At 35.2% G+C, this 21,690-nt stretch overlaps 1 protein-coding gene across 1 annotated transcript in view; it reads right to left on the reverse strand.

The window, feature by feature from the left end:
• MGAM (maltase-glucoamylase) overlaps positions 1–21,690 on the reverse strand; it is a 300,259-nt gene that overhangs the window by 76,160 nt on the left and 202,409 nt on the right. Inside the window, exons 46-50 of the mRNA XM_053710109.1 lie at positions 16,186–16,235; positions 14,416–14,586; positions 14,102–14,242; positions 3,932–4,135; positions 2,816–2,970 (exon numbers count right to left, since the gene is read on the reverse strand). Of these exons, the coding sequence (XP_053566084.1) occupies positions 2,816–2,970; positions 3,932–4,135; positions 14,102–14,242; positions 14,416–14,586; positions 16,186–16,235 (721 nt within the window). The remainder of the gene's footprint in view (positions 1–2,815; positions 2,971–3,931; positions 4,136–14,101; positions 14,243–14,415; positions 14,587–16,185; positions 16,236–21,690) is intronic.

Raw genomic sequence — 21,690 nt, forward strand, 5'->3', positions numbered from 1 at the left:
ATAACATTCGTTCTACATTCGAAATTCGAAAATTTACACATTCGCCCATCCCTAGCACCCAGTAACTTATATTGCGATCTGTAAGTGCTAAGATTGGTTTATAAAACTAATATATGGTTATGACCAGGTGTTGGAACTATGAATAGGGTGAGAGAGCTACTACCTAAGTACCATTGTACAATGTTGGCACCTGAAACAAGCTATTAAGGAAATAAATGTTCATCAGAGAACCTGTTGGATCTTATGGCACAGCGTATAAGATAATATAAACATGGCAATAATTGTAAGATGTTAAATTGAATAAAGTTACGAATTACTTCAATATAGTATGGGCATGATCATGAAAATGGAGCAGTAAAAGTAAATGTAGATCTGGTCTGGTCAGTATAATATTGAGAACTAGGAGACCTGGTCCACAATATCAGATCTATGTCTGCTTCTGATATTATTACTAAAATCCTGTGTTTGCTCGATGACTTCACCTGTAAATACATGGTAGATACTATGGACAAAACAAGCCTAGTAGGTGACATATACTACTGTGTTGTACAAATGACAAGCATATAAAAAACATAGGATACCTGGCGGTCTGCAACAGTAAATTAGGGAATGAGGGGGTTAACCTACAAGCTTTTATCGTTTGCTGTGGAATATCACTAATTCTTGCATTCTGAAAGTCGCAGCTATGACGTTGATAAAATAGTATAGTGTAAATTATAGGAAACAAGAGCCAGCCTTACCTTAAATCTCACCATAACACTATTGAATATATAATTAAACATGGAGAAATAGTTACAAGAGTTAAACAATACATATTCCTCTTATCCCCATTATTTTATAAGGTGTGATCCTCAACCCACTCCACTCTGACAGAGAGTGTCCCGAAAGTACATCAGGTCCGTTAGATTAAGAGGGTTCTCAAGGATTTCTGAATCAGTCAAGGATTTCTGAATCTGTTACAGTACCTGATTTCTTGAGTATCAAGCTGTAGAAGACCACAGTGAGGTCAATTATGGACCGAGACCTTTCTCCCTCAAACCGCAAATAGTCCGAGTGTAAAGCTGAATTCTGGGCTAGATGATAAGGGCTGATCATAAATTCCCCCAGGGGGTTGGCAGCATCCCCCAAAGAGTTGATGTGATCATATCTCTCTCCAACGCCAAGGAAACATACTGTATAGCGGCTTGAGTGTAGATATCTGTCGTTGTTCTGTGATTGGTGTGAGAGGATTCCCCTCACTGTGGCTGTCTATAGTTGTCATGGCCACATTGAGAAGTGGGAATCTGATGCAGGTATGCTTGTCTTTGCTGTGATTAGCGCTCTGCCCTCATTCTCCTTCAGTAGATTTCCAAGTCCATGGCTTAGCATTGTTGATGTCGGCGGGTGAAAAACAGTCTCAATCGCTGGAATTTGGCTCTTTGTTGGTTAGTAGATTCCGGACTCTCTAGATCCTCTCTGGATCCCTCCATTGTACCATCTCAATAAGATCATCACATATATGATGCATTTGCTGCTTGAAATTAGCAAGAAGGGTGTTCATCATCTTAAGAAATTCCTCCCTATTATTGATATCCATATTAAGCCTATTTACCCCAGTGCTCATGGTGCAGGGGGGTCTGATGAAGTTCCATGTAGGCCGTTATCTATATTCTCTTTGCCTTAGCTCTATTCTCTAAGACCATATATGTAATATATTTTTAGATAGGTCTGTGCATACCAGATCAGGCAATCTGTTGAATAGCTTGTAGTAAAAGGAATCTAAAGGATTTCAAATATAAAAGGCTGATTGCTTGGAATCCTTCTTGAGCTTCAGAAGAAGTGACCTATCATGGCCATTGCTTAGGCATGCCCCAGAGCTAGCTTCTGTTAGGTGTCTGCACATAATTGACTCTTGTCATTGGTTTACCAATGTGTTCTGCTAGCTCACAGTAGTGCATTGCTGCTGCTTCAAAGGAAGGTTACCAAGAGAATTAAGCAAAATTAATAATAGAAGTAATTTGGAAAGTTGTTTAAAAATGTATGCTCTATCTGAATCAGGAAAGAACATGTTTGGGTTTAATGTCCCTTTAAAACAGGGGTTGGGAACAAATGTTGCTAAAAAGCTACACATGGATAGATGATAGTACTGGTGGGTGATCATCATTATTTTGACAAAATCCCCACTTTTCTTATATAACACCCCATTTTGCTCCCATTTATCTCTCTTAATATCCTGCTAGAAAAAAGTTACTAACTCAAAAAATGTGGTGCTAAAACATTTGGGAGATCAATTTGATTAGCTGAGATCATACAACTTTTTTCTTCCACAATAACCTATTATCATACCTGCATGACTTTTACTATACTGCTTCTATTTTGTGGAACTACATTTCTTATTCTTGTTAGCTGCCCCATAATACCTATAAATGTAAAAATATATTTCTGAAAAGAAAAATATGCCTACTCTCAATGAGTCCCAGAACATCCTCCAGTACATCCAACTCTAAGATTAGTTCACTATACACTAAACTATCTTCTCACCGTCTACTTTTTCTATAGATAAGCAGTTTTTTTCACACTTTTTGCACTTTTTCTCACAATGTATTTCTATAAAATACAAAAAAAAATGTAAGCAATAAAATGTCAGAGTTGCTTTTAACCATCTGATATAAAAGCCATGGACACTCATTACTTTTAAGTCACATTATAACTTATACATTCTATGTATACTTTGTAATATCATATCTTGTATCCCTACTTTAACAAAGCAGAATTTTTTTTTTTAATACAAAACATTTCATTACTGCACCAGTATTTTTTAAATATGACTACTTACATAATAGCTCCAGTGCTTCTTCGTCTAATTTTAATTCCAAATGGATTATTCACAATTTCAACATCATATAGTCTTTGCTGTTCAGTACTTGCTGGATTTCTTGGTATGTTTAATGGAACTGGAACTTCATATCTCTTATTTGTAGGATCATCTATCTATATATTCAGGAAAAAGAAAGGTTTAATGAATGTTGCTTATATTAAAAAAAAAAAAAAAACAGCAAACTATGTCTACTGAAAAAGTTAATTTTATTTTATAAAGTTGATAGATAAAATCACTCACTCATCTTTACTTTTTGCTTTTTTTATTCTGACCGCCCCGCCTTTATATTAAAATGTAGACATGTTTATTAAATGTATTAAATTCTAGCGTAACATAATATCATGTAAAGGAGTATTCTTGAATAGAAGAAATACCCCAACAACTTAGAGATCACTGATCATCATTACTTTTTCCTTTTTAACTTTGAGCCCTTGGCTTATTATTTTTTTTTTTTAATTTTTAAAATGTAAATTTATTTATTAAAAGGACATTAAACACAATATTTTATAGGCATAGTCTTGGGGTTATTCCCCACCTCCTTCTACTCATTGTGTACCACCATTTTGAATTTTAGCATTCACTGCATTCCAGTGCTGACTTGTTTGCACATGTGCAGCGACTCTCCTTCAGATACATGCTGTGTTATATAGGTTCCTAAATGGTGGAACCCATAAATAGACTGTTTAGGTATTTAAATTCCCTTTAAATTAAGTAAATCCTATTATAACATAATTTCAATTTCAAGGGATAACCTTGATCAAACGAAATGCAGTGACAACTTAACTTATAGGGATATAAATATAGCATAAACCTAACAAAACAAAAAGCAGGAGGTGAACAAATGACATAGCAGAAGTGTATTATCATATTTATCATCAATGGTAAATATATGTATTTATTAATAACCTTCTATTTGAAAAAATATAATCATTTGTAAAAAAAAATATACCTCAAATAAAATTTCAATCACTATGATCAGATAAGAAAAATAGGGGTAGAAATCCTATGAAATTTAAAGAAAATAATAATAAGACAGATATTTATATTCTTAGTTCAAATGTAATACTATTTTACCTTGAATTGAAGCATATGATTTTCATGATAGATAACCGTCAGACGCAGATTTTCTATAGGAGGAGAGACAGCCCCATAACGTGAGAATGGCTGGGAATTATGTAATTCTGCTGTTAAACCAGTAGGGGTGGTTATAATATTAATAGCAGTGTAACCAAACTCTTTAGGGTAAAAACAATGTGGTGCTTCTGGTATAAGAGGTGCCTGCAACAGAAATAAAACATTCTTGTAGTAAAAATGACAGAAAATATCCAAGAAACATTAGCAATATAGTTTAAAATTATAGACCCAGCTTCTTCATTTATTTCATTGCATGCCTTGAACTCTTCTATGGTTGGATTACTTTAAGCAGCATTTATTTCAAGACAATCATGCTTAAAGTGACGGCAAACTTTTTAAAAACAGATTCGGAATGTTGGTGATATTTTAGATAAAGTTTAATAAATGAAGTTGTGCTATAACTTACTTTTTAATATACTGTAGATATAATATTAAAATACCAAGGGCTCCGCTGTCCACTACAAAAGTAAATATTTCTGTGAGCTAATGGTTTGCATTGTTCTCCAATCAGAGCTCTATCTACAAACCCAGTGCTATATGGAGAGAGTGCACTTTAAACCGTTAGCTCACCGAAAAATTACTTTTCAAGTGGGCGGCGGAGCCTGGGGAATTTGAATTTCATATCTATATTATTTCATTGCAACTGATGAATTAAACTCCATCTAAAATATCACTAACATTATTGATCAGATTTTATAAAGGGGAAGTTTACCATTTTATATATAAATACATAAATAAACAAACAAAAGAGAAATCATCCTCAGTAAATTAAGTTTACTTGTGAGTGGGGAAAAAAGTATCTGTAATAAACTACATAAATACTATCTGCTAGATTACGAGTCTTGCGTTAGCCTTAAAAAGCAGCGTTGAGAGGTCCCAACGCTGCTTTTTAACGCCCGTTGGTATTACGAGTCTGGCAGGTACAGGTGTACGCTCACTTTTCTTCCGCGACTCGAGCATACCGCAAATCCCATTACGTCAATTGCGTATCCTATCTTTTCAATGGGATTTTCCTAACGCCGGTATTACGAGTCTTGGAAGAAGTGAGCGGTAGACCCTCTCCTGTCAAGACTCCTACCGCATTTAATAGTCAGTAGTTAAGAGTTTTAAGGGCTAACGCCGTAACATAAAACTCTTAACTAAAGTGCTACAAAGTACACTAACACCCATAAACTACCTATTAACCCCTAAACCGAGGCCCCCCACATCGCAAACACAAATAATTTTTTTAACCCCTAATCTGCCGACCGGACATCGCCGCCACTTTAATAAATGTATTAACCCTAAACCGCCGCACTCCCGCCTCGCAAACACGAGTTAAATTTTTATTAACCCTAATCTGCCATCCCTAACATTGTCGACACCTACCTACATTTTTTAACCCCTAATCTGCCGCCCCCAACGTCGCCGCAACTATATTAACCCCATAAACCTAAGTCTAACCCTAACCCTTACACCCCCCTAACTTAAATATAATTTAAATAAAACGAAATAAAATTACTACAATTAAATAAATTATTCCTATTTAAAACTAAATACTTACCAATAAAATAAATCCTAAAATAGCTACAATATAACTAATAGTTACATTGTAGCTAGCTTAGGGTTTATTTTTATTTTACAGGCAACTTTGTATTTATTTTAACTAGGTAGAATAGTTATTAAATAGTTATTAACTATTTAATAACTACCTAGTTAAAGTAAAGACAAATTTACCTTTAAAATAAATCCTAACCTAAATTACAATTACACCTAACACTACAATATAATTAAAATAATTTCCTAAATTAACTACAATTAACTACAATTAAATTAAATAAACTAAAGTACGGAAAAAACACTAAATTACAGAAAGTAATAAAATTATTACAAGAATTTTAAACTAATTACACCTAATCTAATCCCCCTAATAAAATAAAAAGCCCCCCAAAATAAAAAATATCCCTACCCTATACTAAATTACAAATAGCCCTTAAAAGGGCCTTTTGCGGGGCATTGCCCCAAAGTAATCAGCTCTTTTACCTTTAAAAAAATACAATACCCCCCAACATTAAAACCCACCATCCACACACACAACCCTACTCTAAAACCCACCCAACCCCCCCTTAATAAAACCTTACAGTACCCCCTTGAAGATCACCCTACCTTGAGACGTCTTCACCCAACCGGGCAGAAGTGGTCCTCCAGAGGGGAAGAAGTCTTCATCCGATCCGGTCAGAAGAGGACCTCCAGACGGGCAGAAGTCTTCATCCAGGTGGCATCTTCTATCTTCATCCATCCGACGAGGAGCAGCTCCATCTTTAAGACATCCGACGCGGTGCATCCATCCAGACCGACGACTACCCGATGAATGACGGTTCCTTTAAATGACGTCATCCAAGATGGCGTCCCTTGAATTCCAATTGGCCGATAGGATTCTATCAGCCAATCGGAATTAAGGTAGGAAAATTCCTATTGGCTGATGCAATCAGCCAATAGGATTGAAGTTCAATCCTATTGGCTGATCCAATCAGCCAATAGGATTGAGCTTGCATTCTATTGGCTGTTCCAATCAGCCAATAGAATGCGAGCTCAATCCTATTGGCTGATTGCATCAGCCAATAGGATTATTCCTACTTTAATTCCTATCAGCCAATTGGAATTCAAGGGACGCCATCTTGGATGACATCCTTTAAAGGAACCGTCATTCATCGGGTAGTCGTCGGTCTGGATGGATGCTCTGCGTTGGATGTCTTCAAGATGGAGCCGCTCCTCATCAGATGGATGAAGATAGAAGATGCCACCTGGATGAAGACTTCTGCCCCTCTAGAGGTCCTCTTCTGCCCGGATTGGATGAAGACATCTGCCCGTCTGGAGGACCACTTCTGCCTGGTTGGGTGAAGACGTCTCTAGGTCTCTAGGTAGGGTGATCTTCAAGGGGGTTAGTGTTAGGTTTTATTAAGGGGGGATTGGGTGGGTTTTAGAGTAGGGTTGGGTGTGTGGGTGGTGGGTTTTAATGTTGGGGGGGTATTTGTACTTTTTTTTTAAAGGTGAAAAAGCTGATTACTTTGGGGCAATGCCCCGCAAAAGGCCCTTTTAAGGGCTATTTGTAATTTAGTGTAGGGTAAGGATTTTTTATTTTGGGGGCTTTTTTATTTTATTAGGGGGATTAGATTAGGTGTAATTAGTTTAAAATTCTTGTAGTTATTTTATTATTTTCTGTAATTTAGTGTTTGTTTTTTTTCATACTTTAGTTTATTTAATTTAATTGGATTTAATTGTAGTTATTTTAGGTAATTAATTTAATTATAGTGTAGTGTTAGGTGTAATTGTAACTTAGGTTAAGTTTTATTTTACAGGTAAATTTGTACTTATTTTATCTAGGTAGTTAGTAAATAGTTAATAACTATTTAATAACTATTCTACCAAGTTAAAATAAATAAAAAGTTGCCTGTAAAATAAAAATAAATCCTAAACTAGCTACAATGTAACTATTAGTTATATTGTAGCTAGTTTAGGGTCTATTTTATAGGTAAGTATTTAGTTTTAATTAGGAATAATTAATTTAATTGTAGTAATTTTATTTAGATTATTTTAAATTATATTTATGTTAAGGGGGGCTTAGGGTTAGGGTTAGATTTAGGTTTAGGTGTTAATATATTTATTATAGTGGCAGCGACATTGGTGGTGGCAGATTAGGGGTTAATAAGTGTAGGTAGGTGGTGGTGACATTGGGGGCGACAGAGTAGGGGTTAATAAATAAAATGTAGGGTTCGGCAGTGTTGGGGGCAGCAGATTAGGGGTTAATAAGTATAATGTAGGTAGCGGCGGTGTCCGGAGCGGCAGATTAGGGGTTAATAATATAATGCAGGTGTCGGCGATGTCGGGGGCAGTAGATTAGGGGTTAATAAGTGTAAGATTAGGGGTGTTTAGACTCGGGGTTCATGTTAGGGTGTTAGGTGTAGACATAAATTTAGTTTCCTCATAGGAATCAATGGGGTTGCGTTAGGAGCTGAACGCTGTTTTTTTGCAGGTGTTAGGATTTTTTTCAGCCAATTCTGCCCCATTGTTTCCTATGGGGAAATCGTGCACGAGCACGTTTTGCCAGCTCACTGCTACCGTAAGCAGCGCTGGTACTGAGGTGAGATGTGGAGCTAAATTTTGCTCTCTGCTCACTTTTTAGAGGCTAACGCCGGGTTGAAAAAACACGTAATACCAGCGTTGTCTGTAGGTGAGCGGTGAGCTGAAACTGTTCATTAGCACCGCACCCCTGTTACCTCTTGCTGTATATTTCCCTATATTCATATTGTATCAATAGTGTACTACTCAGAATTTTCAGTTTTTGCCTTGCATCCACTAAAAGAGACATGAAACCCAACATTTTTCTTTCATGATTTAGGTAGAACATAGAATTTTAAGCAACTTTGCAGTTTACTTCTATTGTCAAATTTGTTTCATTCTCTTGGTATCATTTGTTAAAGGAGCAGCAATGCACTACTGAACACATGGATGAGCCAATTACAATCAGTATACTAGAACCTAGGTTATTTGCTGCTCCTGAGCTTTCCTAGGTAAACCTTTCAACAAAGGATAACAAAAGAAGGAAGCAAATTAAATAATAGTAGTATATTGGAAAGTCTTTTAAAATGGTGTGCTCTGTCTAAAGCATGAATGTCTAATTATGACTTTACTATCCCTTTTAATAATTGTGAATAATAAATATTGTTATAGAACATTTTTTGCAGAAGATATCAGGGGGAAAAATAAGCATTCTGAACTGTGAAATTTAGATGTAATCTATTTAATTCTCTCCCTTTTTTTGGTCAGACAGTAAGCATATTTATGATATGTTTGAGCAAATTAGATATAAAATATAATAACAAATAAGTGAGCAGTCCATTTTTAGAGCTCCAATGTAAATAATACACACCATGATTTAAAAAATAGTTTTGAATTTGGTTTTAAAAGTTTTAGAGAAATTGATATATATATATATATATAATTAAATCGATAGTAAAGTCAAAATTAAAATTGCATGATTCAGACAGAGCAAGCAATTTTAAGTGACTTTTAAATTTGCTTCTATTTTAAAATGTATTATGTTCCCTTGGTATCCTTTACTGAATAGAATATGTTCATGTCCTCAGAAGCAATGCTTGATAGTGATTTACAGCTACACACATTTGTCTCTTGTCATAGGCTCACCAGATGTGTTCAGTTAGCTCACAGTATTGTATTGCTGATCAGAAGCGGAATTTAACTATGTGTTTAACCCATTAGCAGGTTTAAAATACAAAGTTCTATGCAAGCAATAGTGCAATAAAAAATGCACTTATATATAAGATAACTTTCTTTTTGCAGTTTTATATCCCTTAAATGTGAAACAGACAACAGTACATTTTAACCAATGAAAAATGTAACTATTAAAAAAGTATAAAAATATTCAGCGTGCAACATAACAAAATATATTGTTGGGTTTCATAGCCAATGCAATCCTAATCTGATGATTTTTTTGCAAACTAACGGCTAGATTTAGAGTTTTGTCGGTAAAGACCTGCGTAGCTAACGCCGGCTTTTTTCTGGCCGCACCATAAAAATAACTCTGGTATTGAGAGTCCACATAAAGGCTGCGTTAGGCTCCAAAAAAGGAGCGTAGAGCATTTTTAACGCAGCTTCAACTCTCGATACCAGAGTTGCTTACTCAAGCGGCCAGCCTCAAAAACGTGCTCGTGCACGATTCCCCCATAGGAAACAATGGGGCTGTTTGAGCTGAAAAAAAACCTAACACCTGCAAAAAAGCCGCATTCAGCTCCTAACGCAGCCCCATTGTTTGCTATGCGGAAACACTTCCTACATCTGCACCTAACACCCTAACATGTACCCTGAGTCTAAACACCACTAACCTTACACTTATTAACCCCTATTCTGCTGCCCCCGCTATCGCTGACCCCTGCATATTATTATTAACCCCTAATCTACCGCTCCGGACACCGTCGCTACTTACATTATCCCTATGTACACCTAATCTGCTGCCCTAACATCGCCGACCCCTATATTATATTTATTAACCCCTAATCTGCCCCCCACAACGTCGCCGACACCTGCCTACACTTATTAACCCCTAATCTGCCGAGCGGACCTGAGCACTACTATAATAAAGTTATTAACCCCTAATCCGCCTCACTAACCCTATAATAAATAGTATTAACCCCTAATCTGCCCTCCCTAACATCGCCGACACCTAACTTCAATTATTAACCCCTAATCTGCCGACCGGAGCTCACCGCTATTCTAATAAATGTATTAACCCCTAAAGCTAAGTCTAACCCTAACACTAACACCCCCTAAGTTAAATATAATTTTAATCTAACGAAATTAATTAACTCTTATTAAATAAATTATTCCTATTTAAAGCTAAATACTTACCTGTAAAATAAACCCTAATATAGCTACAATATAAATTATAATTACATTGTAGCTATTTTAGGATTAATATTTATTTTACAGGCAACTTTGTAATTATTTTAACCAGGTACAATAGCTATTAAATAGTTAAGAACTATTTAATAGTTACCTAGTTAAAATAATTACAAAATTACCTGTAAAATAAATCCTAACCTAAGTTACAATTAAACCTAACACTATACTATCATTAAATTAATTAAATAAAATACCTACAATTACCTACAATTAAACCTAACACTACACTATCAATACATTAATTAAATACAATACCTACAATTACCTACAATTAAACCTAACACTACACTATCAATACATTAATTAAATACAAAACCTACAAATAACTACAATGAAATAAACTAACTAAAGTACAAAAAATAAAAAAGAACTAAGTTACAAAAAATAAAAAAATAACTACAAACAAGAAAAATATTACAACAATTTTAAACTAATTACACCTACTCTAAGCCCCCTAATAAAACAACAAAGCCCCCCAAAATAAAAAATGCCCTACCCTATTCTAAATTACTAAAGTTAAAAGCTCTTTTACCTTACCAGCCCTGAACAGGGCCCTTTGCGGGGCATGCCCCAAGAAGTTCAGCTCTTTTGCCTGTAAAAAAAACATACAATACCCCCCCCCAACATTACAACCCACCACCCACATACCCCTAATCTAACCCAAACCCCCCTTAAATAAACCTAACACTAAGCCCCTGAAGATCTTCCTACCTTGTCTTCACCATACCAGGTTCACCGATCGGTCCTGAAGAGCTCCTCCGATGTCCTGATCCAAGCCCAAGCGGGGGGCTGAAGATGTCCATGATCCAGTAGAAGTCTTCATCCAAGCGGGGCAGAAGAGGTCTTCCATCCGATTGAAGTCTTCATCCATGCGGCATCTTCTATCGACATCCATCTGGAATGGAGCAGCAGCATCCTGAAGACCTCCGACGCGGAACATCCATCCTGGCCGACGACTGAACGACGAATGACGGTTCCTTTAAATGACGTCATCCAAGATGGCGTTCCTCGAATTCCGATTGGCTGATAGGATTCTATCAGCCAATCGGAATTAAGGTAGGAATATTCTGATTGGCTGATGGAATCAGCCAATCAGAATCAAGTTCAATCCGATTGGCTGATCCAATCAGCCAATCAGATTGAGCTCGCATTCTATTGGCTGTTTTCCGATCAGCCAATAGAATGTGAGCTAAATATGATTGGCTGATTCCATCAGCCAATCAGAATATTCCTACCTTAATTCCGATTGGCTGATAGAATCCTATCTGCCAATCGGAATTATAGGGACGCCATCTTGGATGACCTCATTTAAAGGAACCGTCATTCGTCGTTCAGTTGTCGGTCAGGAGGGATGTTTCGCGTTGGAGGTCTTCAGGATGCTGCCGCTCCATTCCAGATGGATGTCGATGGAAGATGCCGCCTGGATGAAGACTTCAATCGGATGGAAGACCTCTTCTGCCCCGCTTGGATGAAGACTTCTACCGGATCATGGACATCTTCAGCCCCCCGCTTGGGCTTGGATCAGGACATCGGAGGAGCTCTTCAGGACCGATCGGTGAACCTGGTATGGTGAAGACAAGGTAGGAAGATCTTCAGGGGCTTAGTGTTAGGTTTATTTAAGGGGGGTTTGGGTTAGATTAGGGGTATGTGGGTGGTGGGTTGTAATGTTGGGGGGGGTATTGTATGTTTTTTTTACAGGCAAAAGAGCTGAACTTCTTGGGGCATGCCCCGCAAAGGGCCCTGTTCAGGGCTGGTAAGGTAAAAGAGCTTTTAACTTTAGTAATTTAGAATAGGGTAGGGCATTTTTTATTTTGGGGGGCTTTGTTGTTTTATTAGGGGGCTTAGAGTAGGTGTAATTAGTTTAAAATTGTTGTATTATTTTTCTTATGTTTGTAGATATTTTTTTATTTTTTGTAACTTAGTTCTTTTTTATTTTTTGTACTTTAGTTAGTTTATTTCATTGTAGTTATTTGTAGGTTTTGTATTTAATTATTGTATTGATAGTGTAGTGTTAGGTTTAATTGTAGGTAATTGTAGGTATTGTATTTAATTAATTTATTGATAGTGTAGTGTTAGGTTTAATTGTAGGTAATTGTAGGTATTTTATTTAATTAATTTAATGATAGTATAGTGTTAGGTTTAATTGTAACTTAGGTTAGGATTTATTTTACAGGTAATTTTGTAATTATTTTAACTAGGTAATAGCTATTGTACCTGGTTAAAATAATTACAAAGTTGCCTGTAAAATAAATATTAATCCTAAAATAGCTACAATGTAATTATAATTTATATTGTAGCTATATTAGGATTTATTTTACAGATAAGTATTTAGCTTTAAATAGGAATAATTTATTTAATAAGAGTTAATTAATTTCGTTAGATGTAAATTATATTTAACTTAGGGGGGTGTTAGTTTTAGGGTTAGACTTAGCTTTAGGGGTTAATACATTTATTAGAATAGCGGTGAGCTCCGGTCGGCAGATTAGGGGTTAATAATTTAAGTTAGGTGTCGGCGATGTTAGGGAGGGCAGATTAGGGGTTAATACTATTTATTATAGGGTTAGTGAGGCGGATTAGGGGTTAATAACTTTATTATAATAGCGGTGCGGTCCGGTCGGCAGATTAGGGGTTAATAAGTGTAGGCAGGTGGAGGCGACGTTGTGGGGGGCAGATTAGGGGTTAATAAATATAATATAGGGGTCGGCGGTGTTAGGGGCAGCAGATTAGGGGTACATAAGGATAACGTAGGTGGCGGCGCTTTGCGGTCTGCAGATTAGGGGTTAATAAGTGTAGGTAGCTGGCGGCGACGTTGTGGGGGGCAGGTTAGGGGTTACTAAATATAATATAGGGGTCGGCGGTGTTAGGGGCAGCAGATTAGGGGTACATAAGGATAACGTAGTTGGCGGTCGGCAGATTAGGGGTTAAAAAAATTTAATCGAGTGTCGGCGATGTGGGGGGACCTCGGTTTAGGGGTACATAAGTAGTTTATGGGTGTTAGTGTACTTTAGAGTACAGTAGTTAAGAGCTTTATGAACCGGCGTTAGCCCAGAAAGCTCTTAACTACTGACTTTTTTCCTGCGGCTGGAGTTTTGTCGTTAGAGTTCTAACGCTCACTTCAGCCATGACTCTAAATACCGGAGTTAGAAAAATCCCATTGAAAAGATAGGATATGCAATTTACGTAAGGGGATCTGCGGTATGGAAAAGTCGCGGCTGAAAAGTGAGCGTTAGACCCTTTTTTGAGTGACTCCAAATACCGGAGGTAGCCTAAAACCAGAGTTAGGAGCCTCTAACGCTGGTTTTCACGGCTAACGCCAAACTCCAAATCTAGGCCAAAGACATTCAGTTAAGTATTACATCATAAGCAGCTATATTTTTTTAGTGGTTTAGATTTCTGTAAAGAACCTGAGCTAAGCAAATGATTTTGTAATCTGAATCTACTTTTTGGTTAAAAAACAAAAACAACAAAAACTGTAGGATTCAAAAAGATTTTCTTTATTTTTATATAATAATTCCAAAACTTCCTTTTTTTTGTCTAGCAGGAAATAATTTGCAAAATATTAACATTAATTTGTTGTTGCTTTCTCTAATATGTTTTTCGTTGTTATTTGATTTGCATTATTAACAATGATATAATTATTGAAATACATACTTTCCAGATACATCCACGATTTTCACAATTAGTAGAGTTGGCATTATCTTCAGGGTAACAGTCAAAACGCTCAAGATCAAGATTCCATTCCAGTGAGTATGATCCTCCCAGCAATAGGTTAAGACCAGTGATTGATGCAATCTGCAACAGATTTTTAATTTTTTTTTTTTACAGGATGATTAAATTCATTAATAAGCAAAATGTCTAAAATATTTTTTTTTCTGAACTGCAGAATTCAACAGTCATTTAATAAACAATTGTGTTTGAGCCTTATACTGTAAATATTTCAAAAATGTATTTTTTTATTTTTTTACCTGATTTGCAGCATCGTAAATAATTTGATGTGAAGAACTTTGATCAGTTCCATCTCTTTTCACAATAAGGCCGGTAATGTTTTTTGAAAGGCCAAAAATTTTAATTTCTTCAAATTTCACATTGTTTGGATCGGTATATTTTGAATTTGTTGCATTTAGTGTTAAATGATTCTGAATAGGAAAAAATATATATAATTTATAATGCCTCTACATAGCACTGCACAACATTTTTGCACTTTATAAATAATAGATAGTTGAATATTTGATTATGAAAAAATAATAATAATAATCTATCTCTGTCTAATCAATTATTCCTTTGGGTTCATAGAGCAAATACATATATAACAGCTAGAGTTTAGTTACATTCAATTCAATAGAGCTACTTCTATCTTGCAACTGTTAAATTCTCACTTCCAAGTTCAAGGGTACAAACATCACAGAAAGACGTCAATATCCTTACAAAACAAACAAATGAAAGCAAAATAAAGAACGCTATATAAAACAGCTCACTCCCACATATTCACAAAAGAAAACTTTAAGATAACAAATTAAAAAATAAAAATGAGACAACTTTGCAGGCGCAATAACATTTTTTTTATTTATTTTTTAATTTGTCATGCTGAGTTAAGGTTTAGGTAAAAAAAAAATCAAAGTGTTGTGGTTGTAATTATTGTTTTTCTGCCTTGCTTATGGATTTCATTTGCCACGTTACACATCATGTTTTGGACACCTAACACAATTAATGGCTAGATTACAAGTGGAGCGCTAAATTATCACATGCCCGCATACGGAAATTTGCACATTTGCAGACCTGTGATAATTAATCAGCCACTACAAGTGATCTCTGGTTAATTTTCTTAAAGTGTCCCAAATGCCCTCAAAATAGAGGGCATTTTAGTTTTTTTTTAGTTTTTTTTAGTTTTTTTAAAATAAAAAAACAACTGCACTAGGCAGTTTTGGGGCTTTAAAGTTAGTGGGAATGGGGTGTTAGAAAAAAAAACGGCACTGAAAAGTGCCTTTAAATTGTGGTCTATGGGAACTGTGCGTTCCCAGTAAATGTATATGTATATGCTTATATACATATGTTTATGTGTTAATATGTGTATAAACACATATTAACACATAAATATATATGTATATTAGCATATACAGTACATATACTGTATATTTATAAATGCTACCATCGCTGTGCTACTTACTCCCTTCGCTGCACTTTAGTTCTGATGCCGTCTCTGACGGCATCAGAACAAGGCTACCATTGGAGGCTAGGGAAGCATGCTCACTTGAGGTTGCGTTCGCTTTGCAGTTAACTTGTAATAATAGCGCACATTAGCGTGAGCAGGTATTACAAAGTGGAGAGCAAATATCACTTTCTTGAAAGGGATATGTAGCACTCCACTTGTAATCTGGCCCTATATATTTTATTGACTGGAATGCCTACTGGTTATAGGCTGGAAAAAGCAAAATATCCAGCTTCTATAAATTTTGAATATGATCTTGTCTGTACAATGAAACCTTTCTGTGGCCTAAATGATCTAGCTCAAAATAAGTATGAATTTGAAAAACAAAAATAAACTACAAAAAGGAGAAATTCTATCATTTCTAAAATAAAAGGTATTTGCCATGGTTAAAGGTTCACCAAACTAGTTGTTATGTATGTGTTGATAAGCACGACTTTCAGAACATAATTTCACGTCTCTAGACAATTACATTTTATAAAAATCCAAGAAAATAATTTTTAGTTTCAGCTTATTATTATTAAAAACTTACCGGACCAGCAGAAAATTGATATTCTATATAAGTTCCCTTTTCAATTGAGTCTAAGAAAGAAGAAAAAAAACCCCAGTATAAATGTATATTGCTAATTATTTGTCAGTAGATAACATTACTTTACTGATGTTTAATAAAGCTAATATAAAATAAGTTATATATCCCTACACATGACACATTAGTTACAAGCCCAGAATTAATTTCCTTGCATGTATTAATAAAAAATAATAAAAAAAAAACTGTTGCCATAGTGCTTTTTTTGCCTGAATACTATCTGAACAACTATTCAATAGAAAACTATTTTGGAATTTTCATGATTTTTTTAATCTTTGATGAGGAGCCTAAGTGGCATTATCATACAGTTTTTACCTAAAGATATATAAAATAGTTTTTCCAGAAATAAACTATTTTGGAATTTCCATGATTTTTAATCGTTGATGAGGAACCTAAGTGCCATAATCATACCCTTTTTACCAAAAGATAAATAAAACAGTTTATTCCAGAAAAAAAAAAAATGTTGGAAAAATTGAAAATAAGAATAAAAAAATACAGAGCAGAGTACACTTATGAAGTAATCGTGTTACATTATGAACATAAAATGCATTGTGTATAAAAAATATTAAACTTAAAATAAAAGAACAGCTTATTCAGTAAATAATAAACTAAAGTTGCTTTTAAAAACAATATTTTTTGTTACAAAATGAACTACAAGTGTCAGATATCTATGGTAAAAACGTGAAAGCTTAAAGGAACCTCTTTTGCTAGTACATGAGAACAGGCAACCCCACCCAGACAGTAAAAAACTAAAGAGACCATCACTATAACAAAGCTATGAAGATTTCTTTGTCTCCTTAAATCCTTCCACTGGTTCATAGCACCAAACAGAGATAAATCATTACTTTATATTAAAAAGAAACTCCAGACCCCTTAAAGTGCTTCAGCTTGTTGAAGTGCTTTAGGGGTGTTTAGGAGGTCCCCCTTAGTCCTGTTTTATTAAAGTGGCTATGTCATAAGAAGAAACTTTATTAAAACAGAATGGGAATGCTCCCTGGCTGTCAAGCTGACAATCAGTAGGGCTTACTCCCTCAATATTAGACAACTATGGTTCTCTTGTAGTGAGTTTTCTCATAGGGAAGCATTCGCTAATGCTTCCTTATGAGAAGAATATGATTGGGTAACCGATCACAGAAGAATATATTGTGCTTGCAAGACCTTGATCAACTTTTTCCTGATTTCCAGGTAACATTATAAATGAAGGTAATGTGTATTTTTTGTAGGCAGTTGTTTGCAACACTTGCTTACATGAAGATGCTGCTGGGGGAGAAGCCCTTTGCACTGACCCAGCTGTTACAGAAGAAGCAGAAAGAGTGTTTCTGGAATGGAAACATTGCAGGGAACAGCTACTTGCACATTTATAGCTATAGCCCTCCTCATTTAATTCCATTAAGTATTTTTTAATGTCTTTAGGACACCTCTGGCATGCAAGGATGTGTTTTGCCAGCCTTGTACCATTTGGAAAATCCTATTTCGTATTTGAAAAAAACTAACTATTTAGTGGTCAGATTACAGGTAAACACTGTGCTGTGATGGGGAGCCGAACATTAGTGGGAATCAAGTCATCAGTTAGATAAAGATTAAGAAGATAAACTAATGCAGTTAAAATATGGATTCATTCTCAAAATTCAGAGGAATATAAACTCTGATCTTTCAATTAAGGTCCAACTGAGAGGCCAGAAAAAAACTCAATCAACTATACAAACAAGATGAAGCGCACAAGCAAAATAAATTGAAACCTTTTTCCCTGCAGTGCCCCTTAACACAGAAATACATACTGTATATCTCTTTTATTTGAGAATTGCATCCTCAGTATTTCTTAGTATTTGAATTGTATTCCAGGATTTGCTTTTCTTCAGGGTATACAAATTTCAATGAATTGAGACTTAACACAGTCTCATAAGTCTCCTTTTTTCAAATTTTCCAGAAAAAAAAACATCTTTGGGAAAAAAGAACAGCATTTGTATCCCCCATTTTTTTCATTTTTTCAGGACCATACCATCTCCATTTTTACCATTGAATTTCATACGCTTTGAATTTTAAAAATGAATGTGCATGTATGGGTTGTGATGCAGTGTGTATAGCCTATAAGCTTTTGTGTAGTGTGTGCACATTTAGTGGTGTTGTAGTATAGTGTAGTATGTGTAATATGTGCATGCTGTTTTTTGCATTGTTTGTGTCTGCTATGTGTTTGGACTTTGTATAGAGTGTCTGTACAGTATGTGAGTTGCAGTGCGATTTTATATACTGTGTGTGCTTATAAATAGGGATTTGTTTATATTACTACAAACGCAGCTTTTTGAGCCAGAGTGTGGAAAGGTACGCACTGTCCTTACCATACAGACTAATACCCACAATACTCTGTGGCAAATACTGTTAATAAGCATGTCCTAACTTACATCTTTAAAGTTTAATATCTCAATGATTGCTGCTTATTCTTCACCAAAGAAAAAATAAATCTACTAGACAATAAAAACTTCATGTCACATTTTACATTGTCTGAACTTTTGTCTAGTAGTGTTTAGTGATATCAGAAATGGAGAAGTGTCATTTTTCAAAACTTTACATTACTCCAAAACTACTGTCATGCCAGAAAGAGCCATGTGTTTTTGCAGTAGTTTCACAATTGAATTGAACCAGCAGGGTCTCCAGCTTGCTAAAATGCTGCACTGCAAGTATGTCACATGGAATTTTGTAACCAGTAGAACAGGATTACCAGCTGGGTAATCCAAAATGATCCACTAAGCGTGTCAAAGATCTTTCTCATGTAGCTTGAGGAAGAGGAGTGTTTCCTTGAAACGAATAGATCTTTTTGGATTATCCGGATGGTTATCCTGTTCTCCTGGTTGTAGTTCACTTGTTACTAAGTTCGGATCATGATTCCAGCGATTATACTTACTTTCAGTGCAAGTATGATTTTTTCTTAGTACTTGTCACTTAGTTTATGTCATGTTTTTGCATAAATGAATACACTTATATATGTGTTTTTAATTAAATTTTAGCATATAAATTTTACTTAGTAACTGATTTATTTCTTATAGAAATGAGGAAAAAGAAGCGCTAAGTCTTTAAGTAGATGCAAAATGGTTTATTTGGAGCAGGCTTCCATACAGGACAACAGGTAAGCTCCTATCTTACGCGTTTCGTGCATGGGCACATGCGCTTCATCAGAGATCATCAGAAATTTATTTCTTAGCGCTGTCTTATATTTTCCCTTTCTTAAAGGGATATGTAAAAAAAAATACTTTTTTAAGATAGCCGCTTCATAAATGTATTTATTTAAACTTTTGTTATTTATATCACATATAGTTTGATACACCAACAATTATTGTATTTTGAAATATTTGTATACATGTCTTCTGAAATATCACACCTACTTTGAGTGTAAAAATAATATATACATATATTCCATATTAAGGACTGATAGAATAGAGGCGTTCATTTTTTATTTTTTATTCTCAGGGATTTTGTGCTACAAGTTTGTTATTTAGGTTACCTTTTATATTCTTTCTTTTTTTTGTAGTTCCACCTATCTGCATCTGCAGGACATTATCACTCTGCCGCAGCCTATTTAACGTCAACCCCTTCCTGAAGGCCTTGCCCATTTATAAAGCCATGTACTTTGGGGGTGCTGTTACTCTTTGCTGTTTGTTGAATTCAGACCTGGCTTTGTTTTTGACCACTCTTTTTGGATTGCCCTTATTTTTGCCTGACCTCTGATCTTCCATTTGAGTGTCACTCACACAAACAATTGGCCAGATTACGAGTTTTTTTCGTTATGAGCTGTGTGGTGCTACCATGCAGTTTTTTCTCACCGCTCACTTACATACAGCGTTGGTATTATGGGTTTTTACAAACCAGGCATTAAAAGGCAAGAAGTGAGCCTAGAGCAAAATTGTGCTCCATACCGCACTCCAATACCAGCGCTGCTTAAGTCAGCGGTGAGCTGGTCGTACGTGCTCGTGCACGATTTCCCCATAGACATCAATGGGGAGAGCCCGCTGAGAAAAAGTCTAACACCTGCAAAAAAGCAACATAAAACACAGCCACATTGATTCCTATGGGGAAACAAAATTTATGTTTACACCTAACACCCTAACATGAACCCCGAGTCTAAACACCCCTAATCTAACACTTATTAACCCCTAATCTGCCATCCCCGACATTAAGGACACCTACATTAATTCTTATTAACCCCTAATCTACCGCTCCGGACATTGCCGCCACCTAGTTTATACTTATTAACCCCTAATCTGCTGCCCCCAAAATAGCCAACACCTACATTATATTTATTAACCCCTAATCTCCCTCCCCCAATGTCTCCGCAACCTACCTACATTTATTAACCCCTAATCTGCCGCCCCCAACATTGCCGCCACTATATTAAATGTATTAACCCCTAAATCTAAGTCTAACCCTAACACCCCCTAACTTATATATAATTTAAATAAATCTACATAAAATTACTATCATTACCTAAATTATTCCTATTTAAAACTAAATACTTACCTATAAAATAAACCCTAAGCTAGCTAAAATATAACTAATAGTTACCATGTAGCTAGCTTAGGTTTTATTTTTATTTTACAGGCAAGTTTGTATTTATTTTAACTAGGTAGAATAGTTATTAAATAGTTATTAACTATTTAATAACTACATAGCTAAAATAAATACAAATTAACCTGTAAAATAAAACCTTACCTAAGTTACAATAACACCTAACCTTACAATATAATTAAATAAATTCCCTACATTAAATACAATTAAATAAATTAAATTAGCTAAATCACCAAAAACACTAAATTACAGAAAAAAACCCAATTACAGATCTTTAAACTAATTACATCTAATCTAATAGCCCTATCAAAATAAAAAAGCCCCCCCAATATAAAATAACCTAGCCTAAACTAAACTACCAATAGCCCTTAAAAAACCTTTTGCGGGGCATTGCACCAAAGAAATCAGCTCTTTTTCCTGTAAAAAAAAATACAAACACCCCCAACATTATAACCCACCACCTACACAACCAACCCCCCAAATAAAATATACTTATTAACCCCTAATCTGCTGCCCCAACAACGCCAACACCTACATTATATTTATTAACCCCTAATCTCCCTCCCCCAATGTCGCCGCAACCTACCTACATTTATTAACCCCTAATCTGCCACCCCCAACATTGCTGCCACTATATTAAATGTATTAACCCCTAAATCTAAGTCTAACCCTAACACCCCCTAACATATATATAATTTAAATAAATCTACATATTATTACTATCATTACCTAAATTATTCCTATTTAAAACTAAATACTTACCTATAAAATAAACCCTAAGCTAGCTACAATATAACTAATAGTTACCATGTAGCTAGCTTAGGTTTTATTTTTATTTTACAGGCAATTTTGTACTTATTTTAACTAGGTAGAATAGTTATTAAATAGTTATTA

The sequence above is a fragment of the Bombina bombina genome, chromosome 4 (genome assembly GCF_027579735.1).
Source record: "Bombina bombina isolate aBomBom1 chromosome 4, aBomBom1.pri, whole genome shotgun sequence".
NCBI lineage: Eukaryota > Metazoa > Chordata > Amphibia > Anura > Bombinatoridae > Bombina > Bombina bombina.